The sequence below is a fragment of the Strongylocentrotus purpuratus genome, unplaced genomic scaffold (genome assembly GCF_000002235.5).
Source record: "Strongylocentrotus purpuratus isolate Spur 01 unplaced genomic scaffold, Spur_5.0 spur5_scaffold_6, whole genome shotgun sequence".
In the NCBI taxonomy this organism is placed as follows: domain Eukaryota; kingdom Metazoa; phylum Echinodermata; class Echinoidea; order Camarodonta; family Strongylocentrotidae; genus Strongylocentrotus; species Strongylocentrotus purpuratus.
The window spans coordinates 20,773,304-20,800,919 of record NW_022145612.1 but is presented as its reverse complement, the minus strand read 5'-3'; the positions used below and the strand labels follow the sequence as shown (position 1 = coordinate 20,800,919).

General features: G+C 37.5%; 1 protein-coding gene across 9 annotated transcripts in view; it reads left to right on the top strand.

Annotated features, from left to right (window-relative positions):
• The first annotated feature begins 339 nt into the window (after nucleotides 1-339).
• LOC105436405 (fibrillin-2) overlaps nucleotides 340-27,616 on the top strand; it is a 104,972-nt gene continuing 77,695 nt past the window's right edge. For 2 of the 9 annotated variants that reach the window (XM_031000204.1, XM_031000203.1), the window contains exons 1-2: nucleotides 343-1,125; nucleotides 25,952-26,148. In XM_031000204.1, coding sequence (XP_030856064.1) covers nucleotides 1,064-1,125; nucleotides 25,952-26,148 — 259 coding nt within the window. In that variant the 5' untranslated portion in view covers nucleotides 343-1,063. Of the gene's footprint in view, nucleotides 1,126-25,951; nucleotides 26,149-27,616 lie in introns of all 9 variants that reach the window. The other 7 variants (XM_031000206.1, XM_031000205.1, XM_031000202.1 and 4 more) reach the window with 7 other exon arrangements.

Genomic DNA, 27,616 nt, shown 5'->3' with positions numbered 1-27,616 from the left:
AAGCCTGTTTTGTGCTGGGAGTGTGGTTTGCTCTGATCGGTGATTAAACAAAAGATACCTCACCGGTCAAAAAGTCATGTTTAATGAAGATGGGGATAAGTGGATAGCATTGTAATAAATGTTTAAGCAGGATCTTCCTGGTTTAAGGCAATCGATGTTCCCAATTGTTAGGGCACTACAGCCATGGAAAATGATGGGTCAACCAACGTATTTGTATGATGACGACTTATCGCCTTTGTTGTTTGCCGCTCGCCTTGTGAGGGAGGGCCGCAGGATCACGTGACTCCGTATATTTGGTCTACCGTGAGTAACGTGTGTTGAGAAGCAGACGACACTGTGCACCCGCGAAACGAACGCGTTTTATGAATGAAGCAGAAATCATCACCATTCGCTCACTATCAGTCGATGTGTCAACACGCAGGGATCTCCTGACGATCGCTTATGGGATCATAAAATTCCATACCGGCTTATCATCCACTTGATGTGAAGAACATTTTGCCTACTCATATGAAAGGATTTTCTCCTTTCTGTGGGATGAATTTTTATTCAACATTAAGAACTGTGGATTTTGATTTTTAAGCTTCCAGTGAAACAGACTCCTGTCAAGGTTAGACGGATAAACAGACAGCGAGCGGAATCTCGTAGAAATCATTCATCGCTACGTTAATTGTCATTTCATTGAAGATTTTGTACAATTCAAGAAGTAAAAGAAGATTTCTCTCATGGAGGACACGATGAACGTGTTTTAACGATTGTTCTCTCCAATGCTGCAGTCACTGGAAGTCACACGTTTAAGCGGAGGACTTTGTTCACTTCAGCTCAAGGAGACGCAATAGGGCTGCGTACAATCTCAAGTCAAGGATCATCTCCAATTTACGACTACGATCGATACAGCGAAACTTACCAACGGAGTATTAACGGCTCCCACCTGCCCAGAACCGTCGGGCTCATTTTCAACCAGAAATCTACTGATATAGGAGCAGAAGTTGGCCTCACCAACCTCATGTTTTGAGGTCTGTAAAGAACATTGTTCAATAAATCATACAGTGCCTTCCAAATCATCATGTTGCTCGGGACCATTCTAACCTTAGTCATCGCAGTGTGTGCAGATCTCTGCTATGCAAAGTAAGTCAAGCTTCACGCATTCTGTCATTCATTTCATTTCGTGTTATTTCATTACATAATATTTCATGTCATTCCATTTTATTTTTTCTCGACAGTTCAATCTAGTGACACACTTAGCCTTTTATTAGGGGGCGCTACCGTCCTGCGCCCCCACCTTTGGAACCCCAAATCTGCATACCTAAAAAAATGCCCCTTTAATTGTGAATTGTGTAAGTTAAGCCCTTTGTACACATCCTGTTCCCACCCCTGGTTTAATATTGATGGTATATTCAGTGGATTTTAGTACTGAGCTAAATAACATGAATAAAAAACAAAAAACAAAATGTACACAACAAAAATGATTTTAAAAATGCCTTGAAAGTACATAAAATACGATGTGACATTATACCACTTTACCAGTACTTTTCGATAGCTAGATAAAATACCGAGGCTAGAACAATTGGTATTTCAGGGAAATTGTCCGAAACAGAATTAGCTAATTGCATATTCATACTTTCTCGGTGTAACCAAAAATGGATCTTGACTCCTTGTTTTCTTTCGTTTATGCAGGGACCGGTTTATTGTTTGTTATCAGAAAATATAACTTTGCATTATGTTTAGTATCATTTACACACATTTTTAAGGCAATCTTTCACTCACCCGAGGCTATGTGATTTCATGGTTTTCAACTTGGACCACAAAACAAGTTAACATAAGTTTATGTCTGGGCACGTAAACGAAGTAATTTTATGACCCAATGTTTTCTTGTAGTTCATGCTGGTATTTCACGGTGGAAACAAGCCCAACACGTTGTAACCCCTTTGAAGGGGAGCAGTTGCTATAATGAATGTTTTGTGTTGTGTGGTATTGAGTTACGTTCACCTTCACTTGTCAGCATACCATTAGGGTAGGTAGCTATATCCTAAGCCGAACAGCAGTCAAACAAGTATACCGTGCTGTAAAAATTCTACGTACGTTCCACTGTCTGCCAGGTGCGAAAATGTAAATAACAGATACAAAATGCATTCCTACAGTCCTTAGTCTACATTGTCTGAGTAGGTTTCGTTTATAACTTAATTCGACATTATTTTCTGTATAAAAATAGGGACCTCGAAAAAAAAAGCGATGGAGAGAGGGTCGGATGAGCAAATGGTGTCATGATACACAATGTAACTTAGGTGCATCTTGATATTTTTTGTTAACCACTTTCCTTTATTATAGAAACATTAGTTTACAAGATTTATTTTGCGATGATAATTTGTAAACTTAATCTTGAAAATTTCTTTAAACTACTCTTCATTCAGATTGAAGAAAAAAATTACAAAACAAACCTTACTGTATAAGTGAATCGCATTTTAGAAGAAGAAGTAACAAGACAGGTGGTCAAATAGATATTAAAACAAAGGTATTACAAATTATGCAGTCGTAAAATAATTACGTAACCACTCTCAATCTTTGTTAATATACTAGATTAGTACTTTCAACCCAATAAGATATAATGCTATGTGTCCACCTGTCATAGAAACTAATCATACTAATTAGCAGTAATTAGTCAGATGCATTAGTAGTAATTATTCGGATGCATTAGTAGTAATTAGTCAGATGCATTGATACCTGCAATCATTTCCTGAACGTGACTCAGGACCTGTGGAGCGGTCAACTAGAATCGAAAACGGTGACATCTCGAAATGACGTAACATTGTAATTACATTCTCTGTTTATATTAATGACATTAACGCTGAGTAATTAATTCGTCATTAAGATAGGGATCATAATCATGAAGGAAGGATGGAGAGAGAAACAGAGAGATAGAGGATTGAGCCAGAGATGTGGAGGGTGTGAGGTGGGACGAAAAAAGCTGAGAGGAGTGAAGAGTAGTACACATCTCTCCAAATTCGAAGTAGTCCTATAACATTTTAGTTTGATTTAAAACAAATCATATTCCCTTATCTGAATATCTGTCATAGCAAAGATAACTTTAATTTGGTATCGCTCAAATGAACATGTAGGTCTGTATTTAGGACAGTGTTGATGGTTCGTCTTACCTGACTGCTAAGAAAGCACAATGATGCTTGTAAGACAGTAAGCAATCAGAGGACCGATGACTTTAAGTTCTCTCCGATGGACTTAATATTACGACTTCAGTTCGCGACTCGTCTTCTTAATCATCAGAAGTCATTTCTAGTACATCAACAATAGCACGATGGGTTTGTGTCAGAACCCATGTACTGTGTGTCCCGAAACGCATATAAATACTCATGGTCTAATTTACTACCAGATGCATCCATCAGTACGTTGAGCCCACTTTAATTGAGCTAATTTTACGAATTCACGCACCCTACTCCATCCCGAGTTTGCAACCAATTTCTATCAATTTCCGAAGCAAACGTCCCTACAATATAACCACTAATGTATGATGCATTATACACCTCATCGCAAAGTATATGGTGCAGTTGTCGAGAGAGGCTCTCGCATATTTGGATTTCCGTCTATCCTATAAAATCCCCGAAAATACATGGTATTACGGTTTTGCCAAGTTGAAGGGGATTATTGAGAAGTTCGAGCATCTCATATTCCACTTTGCTAAAGCAGATAACGTCTTTGTCTGTGTTTTACAAGGATACTGTTTGTTCCAATTTCTTTCGGGGTATTCATGAAACATGAAAGATGCAAGAAAGGGTGGTCTATTCTGCCATAATTACACATTGTCTGTTTTATCGAGCCATGTCTGCCACAACAAAAAGTTTAACGATTTAACTTCGAGTAAACTTCTCAGTAATTACTTAAATTTTACGACGAGTCGTGAACTGAAGTCGTAAAATTGTTTTTGTTTCAGTGGTGAGGAAATGAAAATGAAGATGAAACCACGACTGTTACGTAGGACACTGGGCAGAGATGTTCCACCTTCAAAGCAAAGACTGTACGGCCATATCAACGTCCAATGGGTCATTATACTCACAGGACAACTCGGCACCATTCAGTCTATCATATAACACTCTGTCAAAGCTTACAATCGTTAATGAATTAATGACCGAGAAGTCATCGAGAGTTGAGGCATTTAGCATCATGGTATCATCTGTTGTTTTCATTTCGGCGTTGAACTCTCGGTCATGGATTCACCTGCCGTCGTCTCAAGCTGCTGGCCTGTAACACGACAGTGAGATTCGAGCGGTCATTGAAAGACGTGAGGGGGGAAACAAGAATCTTTAAAGGGAAGGGAAGAGAGCAACAGGAGTGAAGTTCGAAAAAATGGTACAATGCGAAATGGCTTTGGTTTATAGGACATTGAAGTGATGATACTGGGTGTAAATTATTGTATTCTTATTTATCTGGTTTGCGCGTGAACGCAAGCCAAAATAATGATTATATACAATTCTAGAAATGAAAAATTAAATTTGCGACATCATCGGTTAACGCATTTAAATAATAAATTGTGTGTCGCATTGAAGATTTCACTGAACACATAAATATGTTTGTTGATTGAATCTTTCCATAGTGGTATTGGTATAAAGTCCTATACTAGGCTTATAATCGATTCACATTTCTTCTCCTTTTAATGTATTACTCAATCTGCCTGTTTCAATTTCTTTTTGTCGTATCCATGAAACAACGAACTATAAACCCATTCGCCTGATTGTTCTTGGTTTTATGAGCACCTCCATTAAACATATCCATCCCAAAATGAAGGCAATAAGCCAACGCAAACCAGAGCTGAGCCGATGCCCTATATTTCCCTAAGGGTTAATACGTCTCCGTCACAGTCCGCCCTCGCTTGCAATTAATCATGCTAATTACAGTTCAAATACATATACAATACTGTGTACTCCATAATCGTCATCATAATAATACAGAGCAACGGCTTCGTGGTCACAAGTCCTTCACTCAATCGGAACTACCTTTTCATAATAAATTCTCCTTCGTCACGTCTTCGTGACGTCTTCTTCCTTCCTCCTGCATGTTCCCTGAACATGAGCAATAAGGGGCCGGTGCTCGTTTGATCCTAATTCCCATCTCGCTATCAGAGACACGCCGAGCAGTAGAGGATGAGATGGAGGAGGACGCACGGCCACGGATTGCTAATGATCATGACCCTTACATCATTCCTCTTATTGACCCATGTAAATAAGAGGCACGTACCAGACGTCGCGGTTTTCACTAACAATGCAATATGTACTAACATCGCGATTTTCACAAATCTTACCATTTTTTATATCAATATCATGACGGTAAGGTTGAAGTTTGAAAGTTAAAGCGATGATTGTACTATCGTGTAAACGGGTCTACACATTATGAGGGTCGTAGCATCAGCATCAGATTGCAATTCACAATCTGCGTAGGTTTATGGTTGGTTTCTACTTCATTATTTTAGATATCATAACGATTGTCACTTTGTCAAGGTTTATATTAAAACTCTTTTTATGGAACGAGTGTAGCAAAAAAATAAAACAAAGATAGAAAGAAATATAAAGGGAGAAAGAAAGAGAAATATGAAACAGACACAAAAACAAAATATTTAGTTATGTTTCCCTTTCACAATACAACAAGTGTCTAATATCATCAACCAAAGAGATTTCACCTATGTCCTGAGGTACACTGTACTATCAAATTGATAATGCGTAAAACCACCGAAAATGTTGCTAACAGTTGAGAATTGCTGTTCAAACTTAGAGGCCTGATGTTGGTCCTTTTCTTTCAATATCGTGAATACTTATTACCCATGTTCCTCTGTTTGCGTGTATGGTTGAAGATGTTTGCTCATCGTGTAGAAGAGTCTTATTCTGGCATGGATTAAATGATGAGCTACTGTCTTCCTGATTAGGAGTCTCTTTGTCAACGTGTGTTTGAACTCTCAAAGTATCATGTCTACGCCATATTGATGGTGTTTGCTCATGGTTGTAGGGTTGGGTTGGCACGAGGTTTTGTGGGTGGGACACGGGCAACGACCCGAGCAACGACCCATTGTTTCATCGCTGCCAATATTGGCGGAAGAATGCAAGTAGGTGGATAGAAAATATGCTAGAGGATTGCGAGCGAGTGCATGTTTGCTGTTTGGTACAACATTGCACGCTTTTGTTTTGATGCACCCACTTAAAGTTCAAATCCGGGGTTCAAATACGTCTTCGCTAAGCTCTAGACTATGATAAACAATGTGCCCTAACTTGAATACATGTTTGTTGTATTGTGAGCCTGGAGCTTACATGCCGATTAATATGTCTTGCAAACTTTGAGACGCCCAGTGTTGGAATAAGAAGAGAGAGAAAAAAAAAACACACAAGACCATCGTGGACGGATTTGTTTGATTGGAACCAGTAAATTTACAGCGCAAATCTTTCATAATCTGATGAGTTACATTTCTATGATCACAAAGATTTTTACCAACCATCAGAAGCATCTATACGTCATAAATTATGCTACACGACTCCTTGATTAAAGATGAACGTTCATCACATGCATAATTAAACGTTACCATGGTGCCGTGCACACGAAGCATGTACATTGTGTAGACGCCTCATCTGCTGCTCTCTTTAAAAAAACGAGAGTGTGGATTTAGTGATGAATCTCTTGGTTTTGTTCGCCATGTTGTCTTTTAAAAGATATGCATACATTTTCGACTTATATGAAGTGTACTATTCTTAAAAGTAAAGTTGTCATTATATATCCTGTGTGGAATGGGGGTGATGTTGGTATGATTGAAAGATGAAGGGTATAATTAGCATTCCGGAAGCCCTTGTGGTATCGTTAACGTTCGCCATGACCAAGAGCTGAGAGGCTCTTTTATGTTGTGGTTTCTTTCAGTCATCTGTAGTATATACTCTTGCATCTCTTTTGTTCCTTCCTTAAACAATTTTTTGTTCGTTTTCTAGTGCATCATCGTGGATTTGCAGCTGTACATTAACAAAACACATTACTAAAGGCAAAGCTGAGAATAGTAGAGAGAGAGAGAGAGAGAGAGAGAGAGAGAGAGGATGGGGTAGAGAAAGGTATTGTCTGATGACGTATTTGACCTGTGGTGTGCCTATTGCTTAAAAGTCAAAAAGTGACCCAGACACACATACCACAATTATGATTGGTTCCTTGATTTATAGGCGCAAATGGCACCGAACGAAAACATCTCAACAACGAAAATACCGAGAAGAAATTATACGATGCATTCTACCTAGCTGTTAAATACCAAAATGAATACTTCTCTCGGAGTGACACCAGACTTTAATCCCCAGTGTAAAATCGTCAAATTTGAAAGGATTTCTTTTAATAGATACTAACGAGTGTCAGTGCTGTTGGTTTATAGGTATCAGAGTCATTCATGCTACCTATGCATGCGGTTCATTTGGCAACAAATGATGTGGAACGCGTTGGTTTTACTAAACACTTTTACCCTTTGTTGGATTCTGAATGAATCCGCCATCTAAAATGGCACCTGTTGTTCGTGGTTATCACTAAATCTTTTAGATAAAAATATCATATTCTATTATTGAGCATTTTGATGACACGCATGTACCATTTTGCTTACCCTCATCTATCTCCATAGCAATTCTAAATAGTCGTAAATATCATGTCCCTGGTAATGTGTAGTTGTAAAATTAGAATACGGACGTAGTCCCTCGTACTCAAGACAGTATCAGCATGATCAACGCTCTCCATGTCTCTATCATGTTGCTGAGATGGCGATGTCATGACGATGCATTAAATTTTGTCAACTTTGGACCAGATATGAGGCTGTCAGGGTATTTTCAGATTCTCTGGTTCTCCATTTCTTAATAGAGATATTGGGTGCACCAACCCGGGTATCATCAGGATGAACAAAATGAGATCGGATGAGTTGCTGGTCAAAGCTGATAGTTTGAATTATTGTTAAATCTTTTATTAATCGAGTGAAAAATAACGCTCACAGAAGACCGTAACAGTACTGTCCATGTAGTCAACAATTAATATTCGATTTAGATGTACATGCATAATCTCCAGTGAGAATATCGAAGATTATAAGAACACTATATATAGCAACAAAAAAAAAGATCTAAAAATAGGTTAAATAAAACCCAAATTGGGTAAAACTTACCGTATATTGGATAATATTTTACCCAACACACATGCATGTTACCTCTTTACCAATCATTCAGTAACATTTTAATCAACTTTTTACAGTACAGTTTCATTGATATATTATAACTAACCAGAGAATCGTTAGAGATAATCAAATCGGCAGTCCCATTAACCTATACGAGTCAGTTCGTTTGTCAAACATGTGTCTAATAATATTCACACAACATTCACGAAAAACCAATATACACGCCCTGCATGATTCTTTTGAAAATATTGCTATAGAATTTGTTAAACGTTTACGCCTGGAGAGCAATGCAGGCCACGGCTATTGAATTGATTCCAAGACTGAACCTGGAATGAGATACACTTGAAAGAAAACGTAGCATCATGGTTAGGAGTCAACTGAAGTTCAAAACACCTCGTCAGCGCCCATCTAACGCCCAGCAGGCTAAAGTGTATTTTCTTTCATCTTTTTTTTTATCAATAGGAATAAATGGCAAGTCAGCCAGAAATGGGTTGTTGGCAGTTGTTATACAATTCAATCGTGACACTATATGGTATGAAAAGGGAGGGGATGTTCTTTGTATGCGTTGCCCCATTTCCCCCTTTTTTATTTTCACTGAATCAAACAAAATTTATGGTTTATTATGCTTCATGCATACCTATACTATACGGTTGGTTAATTTGAGTTTAGGTTTTGAATATCAGAAAGCGCCTAATATTATTTCCATAAGTTATTGATAAACCTTTGACAAATAAATTATATAAACTTTTTTTAAAGTCAAGTAAAATTTTTTGAAAAAAGCTATTGATTGAGAACCATTATTTGGCAGCAAGAAAATATATTTACACTTTGTTTCATATTACATGTATTTGCTAATGTGTTTTTGTAGCAGATTACTAATAGAACAAGTTTATTCACAACTCTCGAACGTGTAAGTGGTATTAGGCCTAGTTAGTGTAATATATAAATATTTTCCCCCTGTAGGTTGGCAAACCTTTGTAATGCCCGAAATCCGGTATAAACATGCAGCCCGGGGTACACAGAATATATTAACATTCTTCTGAGAGGGGATTTAAGTATACAATAAACAATTTACGCGCTGGAAATAATTTTAAGAAAATGTTTCATTTTCAGCTTAGGCTTCTGCAGGCGATTCCTGTCACCTGTCTGGTTTATTCTATATCAAGCCAAAACAAATCTTAACGATCGAATGCAGTCCACAGAGCACCTTGCACCTCCCACTAGTAGTACTTTCATAAATAGCTGCGAGCATGTTTGTAGTTATTTCTAGTATAACCTTGTCTGAGTCAATACAGATATAGCTATTCCGACCTATACCCTAAATTATTTCTAAAATAGAAATCGCTGGGTAGTGCTGAGCTCTCCGAAATATTTAGGCTCTCGTAAAAGTATTCCTGTTCTGGTCATTAGCTGCTCTGTAGATCCCAGGACACACTAGATAAAACTATCTGATTTTAAATATTATGTAGGTGAATTAACAAAGTTGGAATTTCTATTCACTCAATTACTTTTTCGAATATTAGGTACCAGATCGAGTAATTTGTATTACTTGGACAACAACACAGCAATAACAATATTGATATGCTTTAAAAAGGAGTTGATGAACCCTCTACCAGATAAAATGTTGGCAAGGAGTAAATAACAAGAAACTGAGGCCTGTAACTTTTCCATTTTGTGTTTGGCTTGAGAGAGAAAAGTGGAATATTAGTATTTTTAATGTTATCTTAATAATTTGTTAGTAGTATTCTTCTGGCCCGGGAATCAGTCAATTTACCATGTTTATGGCACTACAACCTGCCAATCTGTCAATCAATTATCTCTTATAATTCTTTCCAACCGCTGTAATACGTTACTTAACCTTGGATTAGAGTAGCCCACGTCTCAATACACACCCACCTATTCAGATTTGATAATCCACAATGGAATGGAAACATGTCACAAATGAGGGGAAATCCTCTTATAGTAATTGGCAAATTTGTCTCAATTTTACCGAATAATCCTCTAAAGAAGGTCGTTTGATTGAGTCACCCCCTGTAGTTATGTAAAATCTTCAGATTATACATGTTAATGAGTAATGATCCGATTTAACCCTATATGACAATAGTTATTCTAAAGATTACATGAAAATGCTATTACAATAACACACTGGAGACTTTACTGTCATTTTTGAGCTTTGACGAAATATCCGTACAAACTGTTTGAGACATCAAAAATGATAAAGACAAATCTCTCAGAAAGCAAGAAAACATCAAAGAAGAAAATATTCCCCATTTTTGTGTAAAATCCGCCTGTTTTCTAATCAGTTTTGTTTTAAAACGCATAATCAATCATTTTTATATAAATTATATACAAATAATATTGAACTGTATTTTTATAACAAGCTATGTATAGCTCCACATTGTCATTTTATAACGGACAGGGCAATAACCTATAATCAGAACTAAACCATTTTGATAAAGATGCCCCTACATCAGAGATGGGCCTATATTATATATTCTGCAATTTATCACGTATAATAAACAAGGGAGACAAAAATTATACTCTAAGCTATACATTTTTTAAAATATGTCCTAGTTCTAAAGTCGTCTCATTAATGCATGTAGACTTCTTACTGACGACTAAATCCCTTTCGGGGCTTACATATTATCTACCTTTGCCTATAATTTCAATCACCATATTAATGATCTAGGTAATTTTGAACGAGCGGCAGGTATATTCTTAACCAATTTCAGCCAAAATATCGAGTAAAACCGACTGGGACTTATAAATGCCACTTTTCCAAATTTCAAAAGATTTTAGCAATGTCCAATTCAAATTCAAATCAATGTTCTTGCATGAAAATCGACTTATACAGTATGCATTATTTTTTTTTTTTTTTAATTCATGTACAAAGAGCAATATTTTCGTATAACGTCTGTATTTTGTCCAAATCTCATGTAATCTTGCAAATGTTTGGCCATTAATATTCAAATATAGCTGCACTAACGATGTAGATAAGAAGACTTGGTCCAATTTTTTTGAGTAAGGTGAAAGCTGAATAACAGGATACAATGCCAGCTCTTGAGAATAGAGGGGCGGAAACCTCTTCAGCACTTCGAGAGAAGTCCTTTTGTAGAAGTCATGTCGTCTATGTGAGTGACAAATCCGTCTCAAAAAGACACATCGGGTCTTGCATCATCCTCAAGAGCCTTTTCTTCGTTCACTTTGTGCTGGAGGCAAAAGAACCTCCTCCTGTCCGTCTGTTTTCGACACCGATAAACTCTTTGCATTGGATCGTAATATATACTTCTTAATCAATATTGCTCAATAGATAATAGATTTTCAAAAATCTTGGAATTGTTAAAAAGGGGGAGGGGTAAAGAAACATAGATAATGTGTGTTGAAGAAAAATAAGTGCTATACGGATGAGAGCTGAATAAATGCTTATACTTATCTGGAAAGCTTGTCAGATAAACGGTAACATTAGAGCTGTTCATTCGAGTATAATAGATTTAAATCCGAATAGAATCCGGACTAACGTGCCGAGGGCAAGTAGTTATACGGGATTCCCCAAGGAAAAGAGAACACTTGAAGATTCAAACCTTTCTTCTTGATAAGGATCCTTTCTGGCCTTTGTTCAAAGTGCCACTCTGTCTTACGATCACAAGCATGACGAGGTATGCATCTACATTATTGTCTTTGATTTGGGACACTCTACCTAATCCACAAACTGTCTCATCTCACTGTCTCTAAAATGATAATGGATATACACGTTCCTTTAAAAAAAAAAAATTGCTTTCAAAATGTGTTTATTGAAGATAAGTTCGTGTTACTTGCTGACATGACGAATTGAACGACGTTACTCTGAGGCACTTAATGCTACTCGCGTCTCAGGGCCCTGTTAAGAAAAAAAAAGGCGCCCTTTTTTTCTTGATAAGAATTCTTCCTGGACGTTAGTTCAAAATACCCTCTCTGTTATCACCACAACGTATAGATACATGACACACATTCCATTGGTATAGCTCACGTCAAGATGAAACTTTATTTTTTTACCCATCTCATCTATGGATATACCTGTTCCTTCCAAAAAAGATTGCTAAAATTCTTGTCTGATGTTTCTTCCAGACATGACGAGTATGAATGATGATAGTCTGAGGCACCCAATGGTACCCGAGCCTGAGGGCCATTGTTATCTATGTTAAGAAAAAAACTTTTAAAGAAGAGAGCCTTTGCAAGTTATTGTGTTCGGTGTAGCACTAATTTGTATTTTTGAAGTGAGAAAGAATAACGTGAGAACGACTCTGGATAAGTAAAATATTTAAAGCAATTCTTATCTAGTAGCTTCCTTCAACCTTTCCCGCGCATAACCATGGTAATTTATTAGCAGATAAATCGCCCTAACAACTCTCTAGTACTTTTTTTGTTGACAATGCCCCTGACTCGATGGTATACATATTTCCTCGTACGTAATGACACTGCTTATGAATTTAAGAAGAAAAATGCTAGATTTAATCAGGACTGAAGTATAAAGACGTCGAGTAGATTTATGATTATCCAAATCGCATTTTGTATCCTTCCCCCAGGTACCAGGATGACCTTATATTCCGAGTTTCGGTTCATGGTATTCGTGAAGAGTCGGATTGAATTAGTGAATTCTCAGGCAGAAAAATAAAGATTTACGTTTTGATGTAATTTATGATGTTTTTGAAAGAAAGCCAGTATACGCATCTCATATAGTGTGTTATTATAATTGTTAACCTTGCACGTGTTGCATATAAAACGACAACGCCCACTGTTGGTAGGTGGTATAGGTATGGACTTATAAGCATCTGTTTGAAACTTTGAATAGAATACGATTTTAATGTGCGTTTACATGAATATCAGAACGCAACATACAGGTATCTAAAACCAAGGCATACATTTTGCCCTGTTCCGCAAAAGAGTTAGTAGAAACTGTAAGATACTTTATGAGCAATGCACTTAGTTATAAACCTTTGTAAGGTTTTAAAAGGGGTCTTTATCTATAAACATGAGAAAGGGAATGTCCGAGGCTTGAATTGGCAAATTGATTTCTTTGTCATGATTTCAATGCATGTGATGAGATGGGATTAGTTTTAGTTCGATAAAGAAAAGATTCATGTTCTTTGAAGGGTTGAGTTGTTAACAAGAAAGGGCACCCACCCGTCCCGAGGTCGTGAAGGCGCTAGAGGAGGTCACAAAGTTTTGACTCACAACCACATAACAGACCTGGGGAGTGTGTCACAAAGACTAAGATCGACTGTAAGTTGGACTTAACTATGCCACGCCATTAATGCCACAATTTTCTCTCCCCGCTTACTAGCATTGGTCTTTCAAGGGACGTACAAACCATGGTCACAACTCTACAGAATTTACATTTTTTTTATAATTCATTATTGACGGAAAAATATTATCTAAAGATCACAATAGAGAGACCAATAGTGAGAGCAACCAGTGGCATGATTAGCCTGTCATAGTCAAGTCCAACTTAAAGTCGATCTTTGTTTTTGTGAAACACCCCCATGTTCTATATACCATTGGGGAGGGGGGGGGGCTACTTTCTCCTACATGCACCTGTAGGGCACACCCAACCCACATGTTTGCCAATCGTTTCGATTTCGATGTTCAAGCGGTTGAACAGAACATCATAAAATCGATTTTAAGGTTGTTGCTCAATATTTCATCTGAAGAAGTGGTAACACCTAACCACAATCGAGGGACCTGTTTTTTTTACCCGATACATAATTGGGGATAAACATTTCGATTTGAACTAAAGGGGTTCAGAATGTAGACCTATGTTGTAGCCTATGGTCGAAAGTATACTTTCAGAATGCGTGAAACATCAATGTTTATGCATCTTTTATGAGCATGCACGACCAGTATGAATTAAACAATTACATATCTGTTCCAAAATATTTGTTTGTGTTTCTCCAATGCAAAAACAAAAAACTACGCTTTACATGGACTAGTTGTTGCTGCATCCACAGGCAGGGCAGATATGATATCTAGTAGCTCGATTTAGTCGGGGATTATAAAGGGTGCATTTCGTCAGTAGAAATGCCTTAAATACCGTTTATTATTTAAAAAAATATCAAAGCCTTCGGTATACTAACAGCCTTCGGCCCCTTTACAGTCACTGTTACATTGATTGTTATTCAAACTATTCGCAAGGTTGGCATTAACGTGTAACCCAGGGGTAGTAATTGGAACAACGTTGAATTTATTCCTTTTGGCAAATAACATCCAATTATTTCTTTTGGCCTTAAGGCAAGACATCAAGGCACGAGGTGGTGTAGAATAAGACATACGAAGGACGGGCCACCATTAACCTAATTTATAGCAGATATCAGACATCATTAGTTCCATTATTCAAATGAATAAACTCGGTAAATCGAAATCATGTTTTCAATGGCCAACTCTACGTAAAAGAAGGTAGGGTCGTTCAGAAGAGATTATTGGGATAATTAGCGAACAACGGATTAAAGCATTACGCCATCCAAATATCTGTGTATTTCATTGAAATGAAAGCATCACAAAAAAGTATTCTCCTGAATCATAAAACGAGCCAGTATGGGACGTTAATGATAGGATGATCACATTTTAATCTTAGACGTGCTCTCCACAAACCAACCAAATTGATGTGATTCTTATCAAAAGTAATGCATATTGCCAGTACGTCACTTTGTAAAGAATATGCATCTTTTGTGCGGGTCAAATATTCTCCGATATGAAAACCACAAATGCCTACTCATCCTTTTGTGAAATGACAAAAGCAAGCATTTTGGAGGCCAAAAGACATCATCTGAACTCTTGAATTTCTGTTCGTCACTCCCCATTACTCTGATTGAACATGTCATTGCAATGCTATGCGTTTATCTCTCATGATTCCCATCAAGCATGGTGGTACAGATTGCTGTCGTTGACTCTTGTTCCCTGTTGGTTTGTTAGATTCAAGACTTGATTGAACATTATTGCGACTCAAATTATCGATATCGTTCGTCATTCAATGCAGACAACAGAAAAACATGATGATATACTCGAAATGAAAGAGGAGAAATAGGCAATAAACGAGACAAGATCATATAATTTCATGTTCTTCAACAAGATGTGTTCGAATCAAAATTTTGTTAAACAATTCGTATTTAATTTTTGTTTCTCCCGGTGTCCGATATTTGTACCTATTGGTGTTGTACTCTAGAATTAAACAAATTGACTGATGAAATCTTTGTCGAAATTCAGCGCTAGGTATTTCATTCGATGAGTAGAGTTTGACTTCAATTCGCAATTTCGTACTTCATTTTCAACTGAGTGTAAGATGCCGTCTTTAAGAAGAGGTAGACAACTGCAAGCAAAACATGAAATACTGACACCCATCCGCTTATGTGACTCATGTCAAATCCTTTGAATTCTTTTGTCTGGCAGTACTTAGTGAGCAAGAAAAGAAAATGATCCTGAATTAGTGTTCTTTTTGTAAAGCGATATAATAGGAATGACGAACCTTGAATTTTCAGATTACTTACTACTCGTCTTATTCAAATATATATGTATTGTATTTTATCTTTGTATGAACATTCTTTGGTCATCATCATTACAGAGATGCTATTAAATTCAATAATCTCCCCGCAAATCTAAAACTCCCATGTATTTTCAAACAGGCAATTTGCCTGATCTCATGTAAGCTGTTAATTGGATTTAGGACATATATGTAATTTTTTTAAAGATAACATTTTTTCTTCTTTTTTTGGAGTCATTTGTTCCTCACTACACAATATATATTTAATATTATAACAATCATCTTGGACCCCAATGAAAGAGCAGTCTTGTCTCTATGGCTTGACTGAACTGTGTGTCCTTCCGACTTTTAAATTGTCTTCTTTGTTTCTCGTTTACATTGTATATTATGTTTGTTTTGAATGTCTATTTATATCATGTTGTAAATGTCCTGTATTCTATATCATGTTTTTATTGTGAATTCGGGGAATAAATCAATCAAAAATCAAATTAACCATTACCAATCAAACTTTACGTATTATTAAGAATAAAAATCTTAAATGGTTCTACATCATAATACATGTAACTCGTCAATGTGAGTTTGTTTCATTGTGCATCCTCTCAGTCTCAGTCTCAGTGCCATGCCGACATTGTATACTGTTTAGACACTTGTGTTCTGTTGACGGTTTAAGGGTTCTTGATCAGCGAGACTGTCCATTTTCCAAATATCTGCTGCTGAATGACCTGACTTGACCGCTGTTAGCATAACAACCCTCGAGCTACCGATATTCCCCCATCGGATGTCTCTCATCATTCAGGAACTTGCTACAATCAGATCGAGTGTTTTCGGAAACCGAGTGTCTTTAATATTCACACGGTTGTTTCCGATTCGCGCGCGAAGCTAACCGATGATCATCACCTTGTCGGCTTGTGCTGTCGGACGTCTCTCTAGGAACTTTGCAACAATCGGAAATCCGAGTGCTTTAATTCACACGATTGTTTCCGATTCGCGCGCGAAGCTAACCGATGATCATCACCTTGTCGGCTTGTGCTGTCGGACGTCTCTCTAGGAACTTTGCAACAATCGGAAATCCGAGTGCTTTAATTCACCCGATTATTTCCGATTCGCTATCGAAGCAAACCAAGGAGTATCTCCTGGATGATTTTGACTGTAGGGCGACTCTCATTATCCAGGAACATCGCAAGTCAGATTGAGTGCTTTCGGAAATCCGTATGCCATCGCACGATTGTTTCCGATTCGCGCTCGGAGCTAACCGAGCATCATTCTCCTCGTTGATCTTGATTACAGCTGATCAGTCCCGTCCATGGGGACATAAGTCTGTATAAAATTAAACACACTCTCATCGATATGCTTCCATTTGGGAATGAGTGACCGTTACTTGGCATCATCGAAGTGGTCTCTAAGGACTGATGGCTACCTGATAGTAAGATCAGAATATGTGATAAGTAGAGAATAGTCAATGATCCGAATGCTGCAAAACCAATGGGATGGAACTTGTTGGAATCGAAGTTGATATGGCCTGGTTTAATTACAAGAAGAAAATGAGACAAAAGAGAGAAAATCGGAAGCGGTGAAATTAAAAAAAAAGACATAGGATGCCAAAAGAGGAGTAAAAAATCTAGTGAAATATAGTTGCATTACTTGCATTACAGCTGCATGTCTGTCCAATGGAGTTCTCAAGAAAGAACTAAAATAAGCCTACAAAGTATAATATTTAATGGTTAATTTGGGCCATATTTCTAACCTTAATTGTCCACGTTTCTGATGGTATTGGAACTGGGATTCTACTCCGATTGCTTTTGAATTTCAGGAACATTATTGTCAAAATATTTAGTTTTCCTTGGACACCATATAGTTCATTGTCTATGACGTTGGTCGGTCTAGCTGGATGATGTTTCGGGTAGATTTCTAGATCTGACCGCTAGTACTCCCGGGACCTATCCTGTTCGCCGCCTCGCCGCTCTTACCACGTCTCAAACAATCAGTGACGAGGTTTAAGCTATGAGTCAGGCAAAGATGTAGGTCTGCTTGCTTCTCAAAGCCATCATCTATTTTAAAGTCAAAGTTACACCTTGCAATCATGCAAACATGTATACTTCGTGATGAATACAATAATAACTACAAGCATGTCTTGGCGAGGAGCTCATATACAAATTTTGTATATTATTCAACACAGACTATCGTTGAAATTCCCCGACAAACAATTTTTTTTAAATGCATACATTTTGAGAGGTATGTGGTTTTTTCCCCCTCTGGCAACGCTTTTGTACATATGCCCTGTATGTCAAAAAGCATCCATCACCTGTTCACTCAGCTCTACATTCAAAGAGATGTATTTCTTTATACAACTGTCATGACAGTATTCCACTACGTGAGTAACATTTAATGATGCTAATTTTTCTGTCCCGTTTTTATGGCTCATGTTTCAAAAGGTTTAACGGTAGTGTGGGACATTTTCTGGGTTATTAGATTAGCTATGTAGGAGCACGCGAAGCTTTAAAGCGGGATTTAATACCAGAGGATCTGAGACGAATGAGGGAGTATTATGCTGATGCGTCAACTGGATTACTCCCTTTTGTACGATGATAAAGGTTCAGCAAGCCTGAAACACTCCCGTCTCCCAGACACGATATTTACCTTCTTATGTTCCCGACGAGAAGACATAACGAGCGCAAATAACCCGAGGGCAGAACCCCATGGATATTTTCATTTCAATATTTTGCCGTAAATATCCAAAGGTTGGGCAGGTCAAATCCCCGTATTTCGTACCCAATGCAGTCGCGAATGGATTTTCAAAGCTTAAATCTATCTTTGATCTTGGAGTTGTAGAAACAGAGGGACCTAATAGGTCACAGGTGTCATACATGCCCCCACAGGTAGACCAGGGGTTAGGATACTTTCATAGGACCAGGGTTGGGTAATAATTCGGTTGGAACTTAGCAAAGGATCATGGCCAATTTCACGAGGCTTTAATTTCATCCACCGATGACTGCAATTGATGCGGAAACTAATGATGATTTCCGGACGCGTAGAATTCTTTCATATTTCCTCGGGGGTAAAATGACATTTCTTAGATAGAAATTATATCAAACTTGACAGAGGCACAATTTGGCTATCAGTGAGCTTCTTAACATTTTCACTTAAGGTCAGGTATTCAGTCCGCGTTCTAGCAAGGCATATTTACAAAATACACGTACAGTAGAAACTCAGACCATCTATCGGTTAAAATTTTGAACAAACTCATAATTCAGACAAGAAAATTATTCAACAAAAAATGAAAAAAATCCCCAAATATCTATAAACCTTCAATCAACGAAATGATAGTAGCATTGTATTCAATTATAATTTGCTTTAATGTACTAGACTGAAATTTGAAAATAAACTTCTCAGGAAATATTGATCTTAATTTATGCATTTACCAGCCTGAAGTAGCGTCCCTGCATGAAGTGAAATCTAGCTACTATTGTATTGAGGTGGAATAGAGAGAGAGAGAGAGAGAGATAGAGAAAGAGAGAGAGAGAGAAAGAGGGTGGGGGCACACTCTAATCAGCAGATTCCCATTCGATCTCTTTTGTTTAAACAGACTACCTCTGCTCTGAAATGTCGTTCTTTGTCATGTTGACTGTCCGTCAAGGGTTAACTTCTTAGAAAGAAGAAGACAAGACAAGACAGAATGGATGGCTGACTTTGATGAATAGTTAGAAGTTTTTGTTCACAGTTGCTTGTTTTCTTACCTAAATACGTATCAAAATAAATAACTTTTGTCTTTTTCAGCAAAGAGGGATTATCTTCGACTCGTGTTGTACTTCATGCAATTCTCTTGACGTTCTGTCTTGTCTGTGGAGACAATAAATTGTTAGGATTCTGTCTACCTCTAGAACTGTGCCACCCACTTATCCTCTAGATGGCGACGTCAATACCAAACTAAAAAAAATCATAGGTGTTTGTGTGTATTCTGTGTTATTTTTCCTCTCTTAAGTATACAACAACTGCCTGCAAGGGAGACCTGTAAACAGTCTCAAGTATTTAAGATCGTGAATATTAATAGAAATAGGTGGGTGACGATTTAAGGAGGACGACAAATAAAACCTATTAACAATTCACATTTTTCATAACAACATATTTCAAAAAGTTTTAATATAGGCCTATATTTTCTGCACTGACTTAAATGTATCTTGGAGACATCGTAGATATTATAATTAAAATCGTCATTTCAAAGTTTTTGAGAGTGCATCCATTCAGGTTGGGGAGGGGGAGGGGGCGGTAGACACCCCTGAGACAACCAATCTATCATCCTATGAGTATCTCTTCTTCTTCTTGCCTATAGACTAGCTACCCGAGCAAGTTGCATAATTCATATGCCATTTTGTGTGTTTCAGTTGATGTTTGTCAGTCGGGTTGCTATTGAAAAAGAAGAAGGGGAACATATTCGATATTTTCATGAATAATTAGAATCTGTTACAATTGCTCGTTTTCTCACCCACGTGTTACGAGAATGTTTTTGTTTCTCTTGGCAAAGAGTAATAATCTTGGACCTGTGCTACTTCATGCAACCCTCTTGAAAATAATTGAAATAATGTTTGTCTCTGCCAGGCAAACTATTTATTCAGCAGATCGAACAAACCACTTGTTGTTATATATGGCAACGTCAATACCACAATAATTATTGTGAAACAGTCGGGAAAAAAATCATTATAATCAGGAACATTGATTGAAAAGAAGGGGGTGACGAGAACAAAGAAGAGGAAAAAACCTCTTACAATCCACATTTTAAGTAGCTACTACACATTTTGACAACAACACAGCATCACAACTTGCATTTACCTCACTATGCATCTGAATATGGATTCGCATAACTTGACATGCAGAAGTGCTTTTTTCAAGCCTATCATGATACATGTCTGCAGCTGAATCTTAAGGTTATTCACATGGTTACAAGACCTGGCTGATCTTTCATAATCATACCTAAGGGGCACGTTTGCTGCTAGAAAATTTGCGAAGTATTCGTCGGAAGTAAATGTTCAATCTTTACTCTGTGTTGTCTTTCAATTTCGACAGCGGAGCTCTGGAGGACATGCAGTATTACTTGAAAGAAAACACTCTGAGGATAAGAACAATGTTTTTGAAATACTTGGGAGAATGGGGTAAACCTATAAATGTGATCTATTCAAAGAGGGAGTGTAAGAAGGAAGGGGTAATGGGTGGGGGAGAATGAAATGGAATGAAAGAGGAAGATTTTGGTCATCAGATAGGGATGAGAATAAGAAGATTACCTACCATAGGCAGACCAATGGTGCTCATGATTAAGACAAGAAGTCACAAGAAGTTATTAGTCTTGTTCCGTGAGCTCGGACACATCTATCAATGTTACCCATCCTTATGTCAGAGGCTAATCCATAATTATGAAACATTTGCCTTTGGGACTTCTGTCTCGTTCACGGTGACGATTGATTAAGGCATGATATGACTGGTAAGCAGTACACTACTCCTGGTCGATTTCGTGATCGGACTGACTCGAAATACAGTCATGTTCAGAAGAGAACAGTAGTCGTGCTATGTTGACCGTGAGGGGGGGGGGGGGGGGGGGCGGGGGGGGGGATGAGTGACCTAAGGGGGAGGGTAATTGTCCTCGGGGTGGTTGTCCTTGGGGGAGGGAGAGGGGTTATTTTCTGGGGGGTAATTGTTCTAGAACTAGGCGTGGGCTATTCAAGATGTAATGGCATGTTATTCAACGCAGTGATTTGTATTTCTCTGGTCTATATTTCTATATGCATACTATTATATAGTTTTGGATGTATATTTTATATCACATCATGGCTGCATTGTGTTCGTAGTATTGAGGAGCGAGACCTTTAGCTGCTGTGATTAATTGCACACGGGGTGAAATGGACGTAATCAAAATGTTCCTATAATATGGTTCCTGTTTTCCCGATATGGCCTTGAATGAAATCGACGTTAATTGAACGATGATTATCAAATATCCAAATACCGAATGCCGATGAGTGCGAGGTAAAGAGAGAGAGAGAGAGAGATAGAGAGAGGGGGAGAGGAGATGTATTAATATACATTTATAAAGCGGGAAGGAGAGGGCTAGAGGTCCAGAGAAAGAGAGTGAGAGAGAGAGAGAGAGAGAGAGAGAGAGAGAGAGAGAGAGAGAGAGAGAAGAGATCAACAAGATTGGAATATCCTCTCATCTAAATATCCTGCGTCTCATCAAGATATAATATGATTATGATGTCGAAGCAGAAAGAGAGAGAAAGAGACACGGAGAACCTCAAAGAAAGGAAAGAGAGAGAGAGAGAGAGAGAGAGAGAGAGAGAGAGAGAGAGAGAGAGAGAGAGGGGGGGGGGGGAGAGGGGGGAGAGGGGGGGGGGGGTTAACATGTATTTTTGTGCAAGTGTTACATTTACAAAGATGAATGACAGGAAGGGAGATACGGTGCATGATGCCTGTGGCGACCATGCATTATTCAGGATCATGAGCTGAGATCTTATCAGTACTTGTCCATTTAGAAAATCACATGATTAAGGTGGCGCTAGACATGTTAAAGGGATCTGTTATCCCCATGATGTTTCCATCAACAAATACCTGATTTATAGGCATATTGGCAAATAATTTACTTTCCTTTCTATCATCTACACATTTTTGTTGAATATACAGGACTGAATTCTAACCCTTGAAGTTGCCTTCACACAAGTCATTAAATGACTATTATATATTGAGATGGAACGTGAATGCTATATGGTATTGAGTGTGAGAAAGCGTCCTGACAATGCACATCGTTCAAACCATAGCTTCCCTGCAATCCATCGCTTTATTGAGTACGATCAGCCCCGGATAAGCGCCACAAAGCAAATCCAATGATTTATCATCAATCCCAACCCCGTGCCCTTTTCAATAGATTATTGGGAATAATATTCTCCGTTTGTTTCCCACCCACAGGCCATAACATGCAGTGAATAGAAGACAGCAAGAAAGAAACAAAGAGTGCATGTATCCACATTTTTATTTACCGCTCCAATATTTTCTATTGTCCTGACTAAAAAATTAAGCCTGATGGATTACCTATAAAAACCGCTCTTAATGCAAAAGAATATTTTATTATCTAGCGGTTTCCATTCATACAAAGTGAGAACATTCTATATATTCTTTAGCCAAATCCCACATGGCTTGTTTTCTTAAATATCGAAATCTTGTAACAGACATTCTTTCTATTTTATATTTTCAGATATGTAAACCTTTTGTTTTCCTTGCAGACAATATTTAAAGATGTGATATAAAAGATTAGAGTTGAATATATGTCGCCAATGTTTGACCTGCAGAGGTTGGCAATAAAGAACGCACGGGTGAGGTTTATGTGACCTGATTTTCTCTCTGTGGTGTCTCCTTTGATACATTTTATCCAGCTTTGATACTGTCAAAAATCAGCTGGTTTAACCTCAATAAAAAAATACCACTGACCTTATCTCCGATCATTCACCTTTATGATTCACCCTTAGATTTATAGAATATACTTGGCATCTATCATACAGTTGACAAATGTATCATATATATTGTCAAATTGTGTACGACTACAAAATGTCGGTGAAAAGAAATACTTTGACTTTGTGATTTGTCATCATTATCTTTCGAAATATTTTGTTCTGTTCCTGATCGATAAACCTCGACCTTTCATCCTCTCATTTATTACACGTACAATACACACACGCGAGTGAGTCATTAATCATCTATTCATAAGATAGTGAGACTTTTCCTGTACAAAATAAATATCCTGTCGGTTCTTTACGGATTGATTCTAAATTCTTTACTCACGCGATAGATGATACAGATGATAAAGAGTATAAGTAGGTAAGATTGAAATGGTTACGTTATTAAAAGTGGTTTCTTCGTGATTTAGTATTGAGATCCAACATAACGAAGAATACTAATTTGATATTACCTTTTCCAAAATCCATAATTCCATTACACCCTTAACTTTCAGACATGTCACTTTTCTTTCAATTCGTCCTATTGATTTTTGTTTTGGTTGAGTTGAGTCGTCAGTTTGTGTCAACTAATGAGGCCATATAGGACATTTGACATTTAATTTATCTTTTTTTGCGCACTGTGATAATGAGGCAGAATGTTACGAAGGGCGGAGATATCCCATTTTAGCATTTCTCTTTGTACACGCAACATTCATAAACGGTTTTGTATATAGCTCTCAAGGATGAGTTATCATTAGAAGACGTGGTATGCTAATGATATAATTTCATTTGTTACTGCGATCATTAAAAGAACTATCTGTTCCAATCACATGCATATCGATGGGTAATGTTGCGAAATGATTCAATAAAAGAATCGAGTTTGAAATAGGGCGGGTTTTTCAAGAACCCCAAAGGCATGCTTCCGGGCAATGATCATTTATCACAATATAACATAAAACCATTCATGCTTCAAACATAGATGTCATGTTTAACGATTATAGACAAACACATGTAGACAGTGAATGTCAGGTATTCCGTCATACCAGCATGTTGTCTCTTGTTGTGTTCGTACTGGTGGCGAAGCCCGGTGGTGAGGTTGCTCTTTACCCGGTATGGGGGTGGTTAAATGACCCCATTTTAGCAAAAAATAACGCCCGATCCCGCAGCTTCGATCCCCAGCTAACATGCTGTGTGTTTATGGTAACAATTATTAGGTTGGGTTCAAGACCAGTTTGGTAGTTTGCTGAATCGTATAAAAACATATTTCTGTCACATCAATTGTTCTCATCTATCACTGAGTACCACAGCATGAGGTTTCCCCTCCTAGGAAAAAGAATAACGGGTTTTTATCTTTTAATATGCAACATTCGGTTTGTGCTGAATCGATTAGAAGAAAGTTAACAAGGAAAAGTTTGTAAAAGACAAGACATTTCAACGAATATGCCCATGAACAGTATTCTGTGGAAAATCAAAGGTCCTTTTATATTATTTGAATGGAAGCAGATCGTGTTTGCATTTTATGCATGCATTAAGACTACGCGTGGCGCCTAAGCTATCAGATGAAGATGTAGAAGTAGTGGATGTAAAAATACAATTTGTATGATTAACTTTGTGATGGCATTTAGCATTATAATTGTTTTTCTGATCATTTGAATGTACTCTCTTGTCAGGTGTATAGTACATGCACTAATAATTTATGCATTTTTTTAAAAAATGAAGTCGTATAATAGAATTTCATCACTTTGCATCATCTTTTCTCGAGCTTCACAAAATAAAAATTCTTTACCAAGAGCAATCCTATAATGAAAATGCATAACTCTGATAATCGGGTAAAAACCTATTTAAGACTTGAATATGTTTTACTTTCTTCCCCATACTGGAGAAGAAACAAACATACACGGTGGAAGCAATTGAACTTTCGTTGACCGTACTACTCTTCAATGAAGCTAATCATAGCTTAATACAATTCAATAATATACTAACGAGCTTGACTTGTGACCATGGACTTGATAAGTTAAGCATGGCTTGCAAGGTACTATTAATAACAAAAAAAGTTGGAATGGTTTCATAGCCGAGAGAAACTGAGAGTGACCGAGTAGCTAGCTAGGTCACGTCACACTGCAATAAGCATTATTATCCATTGTGGTGGGCATGGTTCAACTCCTTGCTATGCGTAAATAGATCTGACTCTTTGAGATAAGATTGTTATTTATAAATATTTGTTGAAATATGTTGACAACTTGGGCTATTAAATGCCTTTAAATGGATTGATACAAGTTATGAGAGGCCGGGAAAAACTTGGCATTTCATTTTATCTTGCCTTATTCATTCTAAATTTAGGGTAACTTATGAAAATGGTCTTTTTGTGAAGTTGATAAACTATAAACATTGCTCACTTTTTTGTATTTACTGTTTTGATTCCCTTCTCATATCTTGTTATTCGCTGGTTCTTTATCTGATTTTATAAAAAATAAAAAATGTAAAAAAAATGAAATCGCAATTGAATATAAATATACATATGCAGATAGATCCTATACCACAATCATGCATACATATTCTAGACAAATAATTTTGTTTGTCTTTCAGTGCCCATGATTTGTTATACCTTCATTTATTTTGCTTTAAAAGTTTAAGCTGAATGTTTTAATTTTTGTTGATTGTAGACAGACGTTGATTATATTAACACTTGAATAGTTGGTGGATTTATTGATTGATCAATTTATTGATTGATCAATTTATTGATTGATTTTACTTGATTGACTGATCGACTAATGAATTTATACATTCGTTTTTCTTTCTTTCTAGGGGCGTGTTCAGTGTTCATAACTACCGTCATGTCCCTGTACATCGCAATTCTGCCACTGTTCGAAAGGTCGGCAACGTCTACGTCTTTCCATACTACAGTGCCATGAGGAGAAAGATACACCGCTGCGGATACGGCTCCTACAGACTGGGCTGTTGCGCAGGATGGGTCAGGAACAGTATTGCAGGAACATGCACCCGTAAGTATATACCTTGGTCTTTTTGAGATAGACTATGTTAGTCACGGCGATGAGACCGTCATCAGACCGACAACAGACCGACAACGGACCGAGTAAAACGTTACAGTTCATACTATGGCTTAAACTTGGTCGGATTGGAGTCGGTCTGTATTCGGTTGGACGGTGTGACTGAGGCATTACTGAATATATAGGCTCAGGAATTGAAAGGATTCTTCACTCTCTGACTATGTCATCATGACATACGTTCAAGGTGAAAGTGATTTTATAGCGATATCAAAAGAGGGGCATGGACTTAATGTGTGATGTGATCTTTAGTTCACTAAAAGTGTTTATTCGCGATGCTATATTTATCTGAAAGTCCATTTTGCTATTTATCAGTAGTATACTTGTCAATTCACAATGACAGAGTCTTGGCTTCCTCCACATCCATTGTTTATAGCAAGCCTTTCCTTTTTGAGTTATTACAAAACGTCAAATACGGATATTAAGTACTTTTCAACACAACGGTGACATGTTCTTGGCTTCCTCTGCATCTCTTTTTTAAGATGAACCAGGAACTCCCTGGATAAACCATTTTCTATCGAGTCATTGAGAGTGGACAGAGGCTATTCGGGATAATAACTTTATTGTATACCTACTGTGTCAATAAATTTAGTACTTATCATCGCTGGTGTAATTCATTCCATTTATATATTTAGTCTTCGCGGTCTTTGAGAGTAAAAAAACGTTAAGGTAAATACATTAAACATGCATGCAAGAAAGTTAGGTGAGATTTTTTGTGGCAAGATCTTAGACAAGAAGTTTGCGGGCTGTTTGCAGATGTCGCAAGGATTGAGACAAAGCCATATAGATAGAACCAAGAACCTATGAAACCTCGGAAAATTTGAACAATTAAAGTGCGAATCCCAATTCAACTTTTTGAAAGGATTTTAGACTGCAATGATATTATAACATTTGCTTTTGTCCCGTATTGGATGCATCAGGACAAATTTGCTACTGGGTACAAAGAGACTCTTCATGAATTCTTTGATGCTATCTGCGGCAACAAGGTTCTGAAGAAGATATCATTAAACCGATTACATTTTACCCTTTACCGTGTCTTGAGATGATAATGTAAGGTTACAGAAGGTAAACAATTTGTATTCGAAGCTGCCTGAATCGGGTATACTCTTTATGCCAATCTTATTTAAGTGTAGTGTCATTTCAACGGACCTGATCATGGAGAAAGTGGCCAACCCATTAACCCATAATGAATCTCCGTACTTGCGTCGTGAACGTGTATCTGATATTCATATAGGGAATTACCTTGCAGGCATGAGCTTGATTCTGTACAAATCAAGTCTGACACATTTGTTGATGTACTGCTTACAAGCTTCTATAAACCCACAAACTCCTCCTCGTCGTCGTCTCTACAGCAAAAGGGTAAACTAATCACTGTATCCCTGATGAATTTTGAGTTTCCTCATGC